This window comes from Citrus clementina, unplaced genomic scaffold (assembly GCF_000493195.1).
Source record: "Citrus clementina cultivar Clemenules unplaced genomic scaffold, Citrus_clementina_v1.0 scaffold_4, whole genome shotgun sequence".
NCBI lineage: Eukaryota > Viridiplantae > Streptophyta > Magnoliopsida > Sapindales > Rutaceae > Citrus > Citrus x clementina.
In genome coordinates, this window is record NW_006262274.1 from 13,802,628 (window position 1) to 13,817,495 (window position 14,868).

General features: G+C 31.1%; 1 protein-coding gene across 2 annotated transcripts; it reads left to right on the top strand.

Annotated features, from left to right (window-relative positions):
• The first annotated feature begins 8,425 nt into the window (after window positions 1-8,425).
• LOC18045334 (poly(A) polymerase I) lies at window positions 8,426-14,192 on the top strand. 2 transcript variants are annotated; one of them, XM_006436868.2, is made up of 14 exons: window positions 8,426-8,564; window positions 8,635-8,731; window positions 8,824-8,943; window positions 9,414-9,511; window positions 10,426-10,509; window positions 10,664-10,797; window positions 10,949-11,021; window positions 11,115-11,160; window positions 11,293-11,402; window positions 11,502-11,609; window positions 11,690-11,749; window positions 12,189-12,250; window positions 13,117-13,429; window positions 13,918-14,192. In XM_006436868.2, the coding sequence occupies exons 1-14, from the start codon at window positions 8,487-8,489 to the stop codon at window positions 14,116-14,118; spliced, it is 1,584 nt and encodes a 527-aa protein (XP_006436931.1). In that variant the 5' UTR covers window positions 8,426-8,486; the 3' UTR covers window positions 14,119-14,192. The 2 variants fall into 2 exon arrangements, with proteins under 2 accessions (XP_006436931.1, XP_024041136.1); XM_024185368.1 differs by having other exon boundaries at window positions 8,836-8,943.
• The last annotated feature ends 676 nt before the right edge of the window (window positions 14,193-14,868 follow it).

The window sequence follows — 14,868 nt, forward strand, 5'->3', positions numbered from 1 at the left end:
CTTTCATTCTCTCATTCCCTTATTATTTTTTTCTTTAATTCTCTCATCTTTAAATATATAATTCTCATTTTCTAATTTAATCTCTACTTTTTTCTCTTTTATTTTTAACATGGTGTAATTTTTTTTTGTTTTCACTTACCTTATTTATTACATCATATATTATTATTACGTTTGTGTTTATTTTGTTAACTAATTATTGATTTTTTATATGTAGGAAATTTTGAAGATCAATTACACCAGGATGAGGAAAATAAAGAAATTTATATTCATTTGGAAAAATGTTCTCTTAAAAAAATAGATATTAAATTTTGTAAGTATTTAATATTTTTCATCAATAATAATAATTCTTTTTAAATTAATTAATTCTCTTTTTATCATAATGATATTAATTATCATTGTAGTTTAGTATAAAAAATGATAATATTTTAACAATATTAATAATAATTAAATGGTAGAGAAACAATTCTTTTTAGCAACAAATAATAATTTTCGTTGCTAAAACTATTTTTAGCGACGAAATGAAAATTGTTGCTAAAAATACTTTTAATGACGAAATTTGAAAATTCGATACCTAAATCCTAACTTGACACTTCAATTGAGACAAAACTTTTTTCACTGCTATAGTTTTTAGCGATGAAAATTTTATATTTTAGCGAGCAAACTATTCATCGTTGAAGCTTTCTTTCTTTTTTTGTTGTAGTGAAAACAAGCATCTCTTTGTAATCTAGTGCCTGAAACTTTAATCAAACAAACAATCTATTTTAAATTTAATAAACTAGTAATGTTGTGACTCTGCCAAAAATTACGGACAATATCTATTAAACAAAAGTAATCTACATCAATCAAAAAAAGAATTAGGAAAACACGTGGCTACTACGTGGGGATTGTAAGAAGTCATAGTTTAGCATATTGAGATAGCAACACCTTACATCTTCTATGTGCTTCAAACAAAAATTCATTAATTAACTGAAAAGTGAATTTCTAATCTCTAGTCTGGTCCTCTTTATTAAACAATATATCATTAGGCTACACCGCACATTCACTAATATTTAGGGACTATAAAAAGCCATGATTTGGCATAATTAAGTTTATAAATATGGTGTAAATGGCAACACCTTACAATTTCTCTAAGCCTTAAACATGACTCTATAGGGCTTTAAAGAAAAACTCATTAATTAATTTAAAAGTAGATTTCTTATCTGTGGTCTGATACATTTGGTCCACTTTGAAATTTAAATGGTATATCATGAGGCTAAACAGTACATTCACTAATAAAGATAGAGGCTATAACAATTCTATATCAAGACATGTACCACCATCATGCATACTATCAGTTAAATAATCTAACCTAGTTTTCATTACTTAACATGCTCATCATACGTTCTTCTATTACTACTAGATTATTTTTAATAATCATGATTTACTTTTTAGTCTGGTGGTCCTCTTTGAAATGCTAACAGTAAATCATTAGGCTAGATAGTACACTTACTAATAAAGATAGATGTTTTAATAATTCTAGCTAAACTGTATGTTCACTAACAAAGTTAGAGGCTTTAACAAATCTTTTTCATGCTTATTCTCTAAATCAATATGATGATCAAATAAATAATCTTACCTGGTCTTCATCACTTAACATGTAATCATACACTCTTCTATATACTACTCCATTATTTAAAAAAAAAATGACACTTACACCTTCAATTGAGAGCTTCCATGATTACTTTCTTCTAGTTGTTTTCTTGTATCCATGATTTTTGTTGAATTTTTCCTATATTGTGTATTTCTACAATTTGAGACATTAGAGTAGCTTTTCCAACTAGGTATGTCAAAAATACCCCCCCGGCCCATATCCGGGCCAGACACGGCTGATGCGGGTTGGCTATTACTCGGCTAGGGGATGAAAACGGGTAGGCCCCATGCATTACTTGATAAGTTTGAGGTCCAGCACTGAACTCAAATTTTTTTTAAAATGTTATAAAGTGTATATTATTTTAAATAATTATATTTATTTGATCCATCTATTACATATATGTAAAATTTTAAAAATTTAAAGTTCATATTTTCATGTCCAATTTCAATAAAATAAATTTAAAATTTTAAAATTACAAAAAAATTGAAAAACACCTATATATTATTACAAAAAATTCGGGCATAAAAACCAGATTAAAAAACCCGACCTGGTGTCAAGCATTTTAAGTCAGCCCAAGTGTCTAAAAAGTACATCATGGTTAGGTCTGGGCATTGCCATACTTGGACCCAGGTCGATTTTTGCCATTTTTACTCCGACATTCTGATAAGATATACAATTTCCTATTGTTGTTGTTTATTTTCTTTTATTTCCCTGACATTTTGTTTTTTAGTGTGAACCATTTATGTGGGACATTAGATACGAAGATGATTGGGATAATTGGACAAAAACCGGTGGAAAATGGTAAAAGAAAGTTACAACAGACCCCCAACAGCCCTTTACCACAACTATTAAGCTTGCAAGATACTTTTGAGTTGAGAGATTTAGTTCAAGATACTTTTGAGTTGAGAGATTTAGTTGAATAAAAAGTATTAAGTAATTGTGTCTATGGTTTAATTGTAATTTTTTAATTAAAAAGTGATTTTTAATAATTTTTTATTTCTTTAATCATTTTGCAGTAGAAGCTGGAATGGAAAAAAAAATTGGAAATAACTAGCAACTTTAGGCAATACTTCAAGAAGATATAGAGATTTGTCTAGATGAGATAAAGGTTGGAATCATATTACAAGTTCTATTTATGTATCTTTTTCCTATATAGTTGTATTACTGTATTCAATATGTTGACATATCCAATGTTACTACAAGGAATGCATTTACAGCTTGAAAAGCGTACCTCAATGCATTTATAGGAATCCAAGATCTCTCTTGGATTTGTAGCTTGATAAATTCAAGTAAGACCATGACAGTATAGTTAGCGGAAAATCACTAAATTTGCTTAGTTTGACAAAGAATATTCAAGAGATCTTAATGTGTCATGTTTTTAACTTGGACAATAGAGTGGAGGCCACACTAGTTCAACCAACTCAAACATCACAGAAGATGAAGGAGGCATCTTAATTTCAAATAATTTATTCATTCACTTGTGTAGAAATTATTTTATTCTCCTCAATTTTATTTCATTGCAAGGTACTCATGCATTGGAAAAGGGTCAAACTCGCTCATCATTTCAAGGTACTTATTCTCTTTCTTTCACAAATAATTTTTCTTGTAAAGAAGTTGGAAATCTATAAATCTATTTGTTTACTTGATATTAAGTGCAGTAATATTATTGGAACTAAGTAAAAATATTATTTTATTTTGTTGGAATAAAGAAAAATATTATTTTAGTACAACTATTTATAATTAACAAATAAGTCATTTATCACTTAATAAATAATTAGAAAGAGATTTTTATTTTAAGAAGAGCTTGTCAATACATACACATAAACTTACCTATAAATGAGCACAAATTGTACTTTCTCAAATCAAAAGTTTCTTAGAAGTATCTTTTCCACAATAATATAGCGTAGTTAATAAGATAGCTTAATTAAGATCCTTATAATTATACATTATCTTTCTTTATTAATCATATATATATATATATATATATATATATATATCACTATTGTGTAAGCCTTCGATGTAAAGAAAAACATATACAAAAATAGTCTCAAGTTTCATATAATTTTTAGTCTTTAATCATTACAATTTTCATCCTTCATAATTCTCATTTGAAAGGAGTAAAAAATCTACATTACTAAAGGAAATATACCAAATGTAGTGTATGTTCTAAAATGTATCAAATGTCACTACAAGAATTCACGTCTTCAACGACAAAATTTTTAGTAACTAAATTTTTTTCATTGCTTTAGGCATGTTTTTTATTATTAATATGTTCCAACTTTTGAGTTAATTTTATCAGCTCTTGTTACCAATACTTTTTTATTCTATATTCCTACTCATTTTTAACATTTTAGATAAGAGTTCATGTTCACTTTTTAGATCACTTTCATGTTCACCACAACAACAAGGACAACAACAACAATGACAACAACAAAATCTTGTGACCACATTGAAGCAATTATAATGAATTAAATGTTATATAATTAAATAATATTAATTTATGGCTTTCCTAAAATGAAAAAAATACATTAACCATAAGCCTAATCTTCATTGGGCTTCTTGTCAATGTCCATCTTTTCATAGGTTTGTCTTTGTTAATGGACTAGGGAAAATTGAGCTTTTAAATTTTAATTTATTATTGGTCCAATTTTAATTTTTAAAGGAAATAAATAATAATTTAATTTATTTTTTTTATAAAATAAAATTTTTGGACCAAAAATAAATTTAATATGTTAAATTTTATCTATGCATTTTAATCCATTAAGCCCAATTTCAATTGGGCCTAAAACTATGATTCATTAAGTCCAAAACTATTTTTGGACTTAAAAGCATAAACATAAAAATTTTCTACCCATAAGAAAAATTATGAAACTATAAAGACCTCCATGATAAAAACTATGAAACCCTAAAATCATATTTTTCTTTCTTCTTCTTCCCCATTCGCCATCTCCACAAAACACCAGCTGTCGTTCACCCATCTTCTATCGCCGATTTGACCATCTTCGCCACACTGGGAAGCCACCAAACGACGTCCTCTGCTAGCTGCAAACGTTCGCAAGCTTCCAGCCTCCACACGCTTGCTGCAGGCAGCGTTGCAGCACGCACTGCTTACTGCGTACGCAGCGTGTGTTGCCTGCAGTGTGCAGCCTGCTGCGCGCACTACTAGCATGTGCGTTGCTGGTCGCGTGCTTCTCGTCGCGCGTTGCTTGCTAGTCATCGCTAAAATTTCCAGCAATTCTTTCAATCTGTCGTTGTGTGATTATTTTCAGTGATTTACAAATTTCCTATACCAATTTTGGCTTACAAAATTTCTATAACAATAAACTAAATTAAAAGGGAAACATATTTATAATAAACCACCCCTCTTGTTATAGATCCAAAGGAAAAATACAGCAAAGAATCTAACCATGAATTCAAACAAACCAAAACATGCTTTATTCATATATTAAACATATAATATATATCTGAATAAATTGTGTCATTCTAATACATAAATTTCAAGATTATTCCGTACAATATTCTTATATATTAATATGAGATGACTCTGATACCAATTGTTGGCGAAAAATTAATTTTTTAAATTTTTTATAAAAACTTTTAGAACCGATCTCATACAATATATAGGAATACGTAATTTAAAACTCATACCTTGAAAATATGAGAAGCTAAACAATCTTTGTTTTTTCCGCTGAAGTGATTTAGGCTGCCAGATCATTATCTGTCACCACCACTCATGTTAGATCACGGTCCGTTACTACTGATCTTCCAGATTATGACTCAAGTTTAATCTGCAATTGACATGTGGGCGCCTTTATCACCACTATAAACAACTAGCAAAAGAAAATTTTTCTCTCAAAATTAGAGAAATTTTTTTTTCTCTGATCTGTATAAAGTGGCTGCTCAATATCTTTTGGGAGAAAATAAGTTTTTTTATATCTTTATTTAGTAGAAACCCTAAGCTCCATATTTATTTAATTTTTAATTCTATTAAATCCCATTTGATTTAAATTAAAAAATAATTAAAACAAAAGTCACATTACTTGTTCTTGTATTATATGGGCCCACCTTATAAAATAACATAAGGCCCCTTACACTCAAGCATATTAATGGAGCCTCCCACTAAATAATATATTTAGGTTTTTAACATAAATAGCTATTTATCTTGCTTATTAATTCAGTAGCGGTGTAGTCAATTAAATGAGCTAACCTGGGGATCATATGAGTACATACAATAGTGGCTACAATAATTAGGCCTGTAATTAAACTAGTCCAATTATTTAATTCCAAATCTACTCCACTAAAAGATTGGAATTGACCATAATTGTATGCTATCTAGGATAGTGTACTCGAATAATAATTCAACCCATGCCACATTGATTTCTTTACTGCATAATCATTTGTACCATATCATTAATTAAATCAATATCTCAACTGTCCAATCGATTTAATTACATCTTATTTCTTGATACTTACTGGTTTTTTCTAATGATCATTTTCAATATACTAAATATGTTGACACACTCTGGCCAGAGAATTCTATGATCAAGTACCGAAAACCCATCAAGAGATGTGTTGTACAAATTTTATATTGTTAATCTATAACTCTAATACTCATAATTGCTCCCACTAAGATACCGGGTAATCTTGACCACAAGTGTGTATCGTGCCCATTGGTAACTCAAATAGAATAACAATTACAATCGTGAAATCATAACTAACTCAAAATTAAGATTACAGTAAAATCAATGCTTATGAGATTTAATAAGTCTGACAGTCATTTTAAGGTTAATTAAATCTCATATGTAATACAGCTCAATGTATTCAAACTACATCAGTAAATTCATATATGATTAAGACAAATTATTTAATGAATTTACTACAGTTTAAACATAAATAGAGCGTCCAACTTTATTTATCAACTGCGAACTAAATTTATTTAATCATAAGATAACTTGTATTTATATCTTTTGTGAATCCATATGATGATCACATAAATACATATAATATGATTAAACATATCTTATTCAATATATATTTATGCAATTGAAAATATCTCAAATATTTTATTAATAAGAAATAAATTAATATGCTTTAAAAGAGCATATAATCCCAACAGTGAGTGCTTGAGTAATGACTGCAGTGCTTTGTGTGTGTGGCCATGTGGGGGGTAAGTTGTGTGTGTGGCTATATGGGGGGTGAGTTTTGTATGTGTGTGCGTGGTGTGAGCCGAGTGAGCTGTGTGTGAATTGTGATGTGAGGCTGTGAGTTGAGTGCTCAATCGATTAGGTAGGTTTTAGATTTTAAGTTTAAAATGTTTTTTTTTCTTTTTAATTGTGCCAACCCGACTGGATTTTCGGATTGGATCGGGTTTAATTCGATTCGAACACGATCTGATCGGGAATCCAATCTGATCGGGTTGAGCTTTTCATTCGCATCTGATCTGAATTCAAAATTTTCAAATCGGGTTATTTACCCACCTCTACTTTTGTGTTACAGTTTGTAACACATATTATTCATATATAAGCCCAACATTAGATTAAAAATCCAACGATGAGGTGAATGAAACCAAAAAAGAAAAAATAATCCTTAGTCATGAGTACTAATACAACCTTAGTTGGTTGGTACACAACTTAAAAAACCAAAATGTCCCCAACACAAATGAAACTAAGAATTGTCATTCATTTCTCTTTCTATAACTGGAAGTTGTACCTAAGGCATTAAAATCATTTTCATCTCCAGCACTAATCATCATCAACATCACGCTTGCATCAAAGCCCGTACCTTTTCCCATCATTCATAGATTAAATGAATATCATTGTAGGTTCTATGCGAAGAGTTGAACCAACAATCCAATCTCCAATGCTCGAGACATACGCAAGGTCTCATTTATCAAATATGAAAAACAAAAATACAACAAATAATTTTCACACCACCAATTCAAGGTTTGCAACAATGGTGGTTTTCTATGTATTTTGGTGTATTGTTTCATTGGCAAAAATAAATGAATTTAATGGGTTTAATATTACTATATAAATTAAATTTAGTGTCTGTTTGCATGACTTATCTAATAGTTATAATTACTTATTTAATTTTCATAACAAATAACAAATAATTTTCATACCACCAATTCAAGATTTGCTACAACGGTGGTTTTCTGTGTATTATGGTGTATTGTTCTATTGGCATAAATAAATGAATTTGATGGGTTTAATATTACTATATAAATTATGTTTAGTGTCTGTTTAGCATGACTTATTTAATGGTTATAATTACTTATTTAATTTCACAAACTCTTTTTTAATTTATTTATGTTTTTATGTCATTTTTAGTAGAGTTTTTGAATATTAAATAATATTCAAAACACCATTCACTTATTTGACAATCTTATTTTATTTCTTTCATAACATAACTTTAGCAAACTTGCTTATTAAAATAATTTTATAATTTTTAATAAAAGTAGTTTTGTCTTTATTAATAACTAAACAACTGATTTTTTTTATAAAAACTCTAGTTATAAAATTTTTATTAACAAAAAAATTTATTTAAATAAATTATATTAACAAATGGCTTCACTAACTTAGTAAGAATATATTGGGTGTTTAAATGGACTGGTATGGTAAATTTTAAAATTTTGAAATGCGAGTGTTAGTTTATTTAGCAATGTGTTACTGAGCGCCATTTAAAAAACAGAACCACATAAAAATGGAAATTTAATTATTTAAAAGAGTTTGAGAGGTGCCACGTGTCGCATAGGCTGGTTATTCTTAGCGGCCAAAACCTTTTGACGAATTTTTTTTTTAAACCCTAATTGCCCTTTCACAGGGTTTAAGCTTATCTTCATCTTCATCCACGTCGCATGGCGATTTCAGGCTTAGCTTTCTCCTGTAAACCCCAATTCTCACTTCGACCTTCACTCTTTCACTGCATTCGCAAGGTATTTTATTATTTCTCTATCTCTAAGCACACGTGTCTGAATTTTAATTAACTGGGTTCTTTATTTTCAGGCTCGGTTCGGCTCTGTGGCGGCAATTGAGACGCTTGATGAGCCCGAGTCTCTAACTAAATACAACACTTACAATTCTGATAATTCCCCTCACAAAGGCAAGTAAAGTTCTTTTCTTTGTTTATTGACTTGTGTTTTGTGGCTCTGAAAGGTTTAATTAATTAATTAATTATTTTTTATGGGGTTGAAGTGGGTGAATTAGATAAAAAGAAACCGGAGTGGAAGAAATTGAATGCCAAGGACCTTGGAATTAGCACTTCCATGATCGATAAGCCAACGAGAAAGGTTCTCAATGGGCTCAAGAAGAAAGGTTTTTGTTGCTCTTGTACTTTCAAATGAATGTAATTTATGTTGCTTTGTTTGGAGTTGATTTTTTTTTTAATCTGTTGGAGTTAAAATTTTGTGTTATGTGATCTTGGTGCTGATTGAATGTTGGAGGGAATGATTTGAGTCTGTTTCCCTATGCTGTTTATGATGGATATAAACTAAGCAAATGATCTTATAGAGTAAATATGCCATCAATTAGATATACTGGAGTCCGTTATTTATCAATATGACTGATGACATCTAAGCTTGCCACAGTGTGATCTAGTTCCACCAATGATTTGCTTCAATGTTTCTGAACTCGATGAATAGTTCAGTGCTATAGGAACTCAGATTGTTTCACAACAATTACATCTTTATTAACTTCTCTTGACCATATAATTTCCTGTTTTATCCTAGCTAGGTAGGATCTAATAGCAACTCTTCTTTTATTTTTTGTTTTCTTTTCCCTTGTAGGGTATGAAGTTTACCTTGTTGGAGGCTGTGTACGGGATCTTATGTTGAATCGAATTCCAAAGGATTTTGACATAATAACTTCAGCTGAACTTAAAGAGGTTACTCTCAGTTTTTACTTACTGCAATGCTAGGGAGATGGTGATGTTATAGTTTGTATCAAATTGTTATGTTTCTTTAAATATTATTAGCGCCATTTTTTTTTTGGCTACTAATTAGACATACAATTCATTAACCAAATGTATTTTCTTTGAATTGCCTGCCTGGCAATATCGATTTTCATCAAAATGTAGGAATTTTGAGACTATTTTTTCTGGACTATTCAAGTAATGCTTTTGTTGTATGCACAGTTTTGGTGGATTCTGTATACTAGTCAAGACAATAAATTTAGTAAAAAAAGGGATAAGCGAAGCATGCTAATCGTAATTAAAGAAGGAAAAAGAGAGGAAAGGGATAAGTGAAGCTCCTCTTGGTCCAATTTGGATGGTTTATGTTATGCAAAGCACTATGAGCAGTTTTTCTTATATCTAGATATGTTAGAGTTTCTTTTTTTTTTTTTTTTTGACTGTCAATTTCTGAGATGGAACATTTTAAATAAAGGTAGATAGATTATGACATTTTGAAGTTTTCTATCTGTCACAAAATGTTTATGGAAGAGTTATTGAACTTGATTAATAGCTGTGTAAGTCGGCGATGCTTCTAACAAACAAAATGAGAGAGGTATTTTCCAGACACCATGATGTTGGGTAGAACTGCGATCAAAGATGATGGTGTATTAATTTGATTGTGTATTTATTCTACCCGACATCATGGTGTCTGGAAAGATCCTCTCTCATTTTGTTATTACTATAACTTGTATGTGCATATTAATTTGAAGAAGTTTTTCTTTTGAACTGTCAATACTTTTATTACTGCTCCGTCATAAAAGGACATTCCATTTTCACTCCTTTTCTTTTTCAGATAAATCTCATTTTCACTACTTAGATACCATAATAATTTCCTACTGGATTTGCAGGTGGTGAGGGTGTTTTCGCAGTGTGAAATAGTTGGCAAACGTTTTCCTATTTGTCATGTTCACTTTGAGGATACCATCGTGGAGGTTTGTTGCTTTTTCATGTTTAAATATCTTCTTTAATTATCAGATAGATTTGAGAAATTTAATTAGTGAGTTAGCTGGCAGAGAAAGTCAAATTTGTCAAGAGTTTCGATTGTTCTATTTTTGGAAAAATATTTTTAATGTCTTCACAAATTAGGTTTCAAGTTTTAGCACAAGTGGACGGAGGTTTAGTAGGGACTTCAAATATGAATTTCAGAGACCTATTGGCTGCGATGAGAAGGATTTCATTCGGTGGAGGAATTGTTTGCAACGGGACTTTACAATTAACGGGTTCTTTATATGACCCTTTGATCTTGAAGTTATTTGTTCCAAATTTTTAGAGTAGTATGGCTTGATTCTCTTTGATTTCCCTGATTATTGCAATTTTATCTGGTATAGTAGCGTTCTTTGACATCGTTTAACATACCTCTTTGTTTTGCAGCTTGATGTTTGATCCATATGCGAAAATTATTTATGACTACATTGGAGGAATTGAAGATATTAGGAAAGCTAAAGTGTGAATGTATTTCATAACTGCTGTTTCTTGAGTTCTTTTAGTACCTGTTACTGATGTATGTTGTCCTCACTTTTTTCTTATGTGATCATAGGTGCAAACTGTGATTCCTGCCAGTACGTCTTTTCAGGAGGATTGTGGTGAGTTTTGATATGCAGCTTTACTGAAATTAGTTTTTACCTTTGCAAGAATCACACTGTTAATTCAGTTTATGCTTCATCTTCTTGCACTAAAACCAATAAAAAACTGTCTGACTCCATTTTTTTTTACAGCTCGCATTCTGCGTGCAATAAGAATTGCTGCCCGCTTAGGATTCCGATTTTCGAGGGAAACCGCTCATTTTGTCAAACATCTATCTCCGTCAATATTAAAACTTGATAGGGTATTTAAAAAAGTCTGTCTTGATGACTTACAATTATTCATGCATTTGGCCAACATTAAAATGTTTCTGGTTTTGCTCTTATGTTTACAAATATCTCAGGGAAGGCTTCTGATGGAAATGAACTATATGCTAGCTTATGGTTCTGCTGAAGCTTCTCTCAGATTATTATGGAAATTTGGACTCCTGGAAGTACTTCTACCTATTCAGGTATGGATTTGATAATTAAGTTCTGTTTACTTATTATTCATCAGGTACGGTGCTTTGGATTGATGTGTTCCATCTCACAGGCAGCATATCTTGTCAAGCATGGTTTCCGGAGACGTGACAAGAGATCTAACATGCTTTTGGTAATATCAACATATCTTCTTTTGATCATTATTTTATTCTTTTTTGAAATATTAAGTTTTTTGGGATACTCAAGAGGCCAAACTGATTGTAGCAGAGGAAGCTTATATCCTTGCCTGAGTTTTAAAGCATCATAGACCTGATTTTTATCTAGAAATGCATGTGAGAGACATAATTTTCAGATAAGAAACTTTTCTCGTACCTAATTACTAGCAAATTTTGCGATCTGAAGAACATAACAAAAACACACTCAGTTTACACTCCATCCAGCAGATATTGAGCTGGAGCTTTAAAATATTTACTGTGTTTTTCTATATGCTCTTTGGTCCCACGTATTAGATCTTTCTTGTTTAATTCTGTGGCTTGTTACTTGGGTATGATTACAAAAAGGCACGATTATTGAAAAGTATTCAATATAACATTCTGGTCTCTCATCTGCAGTCACTTTTCTCTAACCTGGATAAACTTCTGGCACCTGACAGGCCATGCCACAGTAGCTTATGGTAAGATCTTTAACTACCAAATTTGTTTAAGTTTTTCTCTTAGATAAGGTTAATTTCTAACAATATGGCTTCCCAGTTTGGCTTTCACGGTATTCCATGTTCCAATGTAATATAGGCAGACTACGCATACCTAACATATATCTTTGAGATTATCAATTTTTTTGATGCATTTATTAGAAGAAATATCTGTAATGCTTCCAACCCTTTCTTGAATTTTGGTTAACCAAAAGTACAAGGAAATCTCAAAGCAACTAACCTTTCTTTTTGGTGAAGAGAGCACTTTTAGGGGAAGCTATAGATTTGTCAGTGAGCATCCCAGCATACTAGAGAAGTCAAGTTACCAGCTTGGTAGGAGAAATTATCAGTGCAAGATAATAAAAATAAAAACCAAATATGAAGATATGATTTGTCTCTGTGGGCACTGAATTATGTCAGTTCTAGAAATTAATATCTAGTTGCCACTAGTTATGTTAATCCCTTTGCTCAGTTTTAGAAACTAATAACTACTTACCACTAGTTTTATTAATCACTTTGATCAGATTTAGAAATTAATATAGTTATATCAATCCCTTTGATCAGATTTAGAAATTAATAACTACTTGCCGCTAGCTATATTAATCCCTTTGGTCACTTATCTAAGGAATTGAAATTACACAGGGTTGCTCTTGTCATTTGCATTTAATTTGTTGTTTTGAGGATAATGCGTGCCTATATTTGCCCTGCTTTTAACCAATTAGATGACTGGACAAATGCTGATAAAATGCTTATTGTCTATCAGAAATGTGTGCTAGGAATACATGTTTCCTTATTGTCACATGACTCTGGTGTACCTGAAGCCAGTTATCCATAAATGTCTGATTATTCAGGATTGCAATCTTGGCATTCCACAAAGCTTTGTCAGACCAACCTAGGGATCCTTTGGTGGTAGCTGTGTTTAGCCTTGCTGTCTACAATGGTGGAGATATGCTGGAAGCAGTAAAAATTGCAAGGAGGATTAATAAGTCCCATGATGAAAGCTTTTGTGAATTATTAGAACCTCGGGATCTGGACTTTGAGGCATTGAAACATGAAGTTATGGATCTTGCAGAATCATCAAAAGGTGCCCTGTCTAAGATGACCGATGAATATTTTGTCTCTCAAGCAATGGCAGGATACTCTCGAGCCCCATTTTCAGATCTGGTGAGCATTTCTTTCATTTTCCCTTTCCTTATGCAATCTTACGTAACAGAGTGGCAGTAGACAGACTCACAAGTATGCCGTCAATTGGTTTTATACTAGTATATTATTAGTTCTTGGGAGATTTTCTGGAATGATCTACAAAATTAGGTAATAATAGAAAGTCAGTCAGATATTTAGCTGATCACTTTTTCCTGACAATGACCAATGAACTCAGAAAATTTCTTAAAACTTCTAATGGCATTAGGTGGTAACATGAATGTTTTTAGTTTTGCAAGGTGCATCATAGCACTGTCTTCACTAACGAGGAAATCTGTCTTTTCAAATAATAGCTTTCTAATGTTTTGCAGTATCATAGTGCCTCCAAACTATGAAGTCATTTTGGTGCAGTTAGTTTCTAATTCTAGGTGCATACCATGCATTCTTTCATTGTTCCCACTTCAATTTTATCCAACCTGCCATCCTGAATCTTTTCAGATGTAAATGTGCAGGTTTTCATCCCACTAGCATTATACTTGAAAGCAATCAAGATTTTTGAGTGCATGAGAGGGGGTGCAGAGAGAAGATTTGCATCGAAGCAAGGTAGCAAGATAGATTATGAGTCTTTAGCTTACGGAAGCCCGCAGGAAGTTCGGCATACTTTTGCAAGAATTGTCTTCGACACTGTATACCCTCTTGATTTAACCGAATAATTTGCAACAGAAAATTCATATATGATAGCTAAATAATATTCTAAAAATATTCATTAATTAATTATTTTTTTTCATCTTGTGGTAAAAAATTATTGAAAGAACTTTTCTTTAGAGGAAATTTTAAAATACATCAGAGCTATTATGTAAGTCATATTATAAGTAATTAGTAGTCATATTAAATTTAATTATATTATTATTTATGCATTAACTGGTTGTATTATCATTGATGTATTCTAAAATTCTTATTTCGGATATAATTTATGCATAATAAATGCAATTCTGTTGAGCAACAAAGGCAAAGATGAGATTCCATTGCACGAGAAATACAAACCTTCTCTGTTCGTGGAAATGCACAGCAGAAATTACGAAGTTACGTTAGAAACATTTTTCTGAAACCCGTATGGATACTTTTTTTTTTAAAAAAAAGAAATTAAGAATAATAAGAGTGTATTCAACACCGTTTTCAAAATCATTTTTTCTGGTTTTATTATTCCAAAATTGGTGAAACGTGTTCAGCGGGGCAACAGAAATACATTCTTAGAACTCGTAGTCATCTTGGAGTAGAAATGATGAAAACGGTACGTTGATATATGAACTTAGTACTAATTTACTAATTTTCTTGCTAATGTTCTCTCTTAATTAGTGAGCAATAAACCCAAAAACTATAAACCACAAAATACAGGTAGTTATATGTTAGAACAGGACAGAATGAGCTTTTCTCTCTCTTTTTTTTTTCGGGGGGGGGGGGGG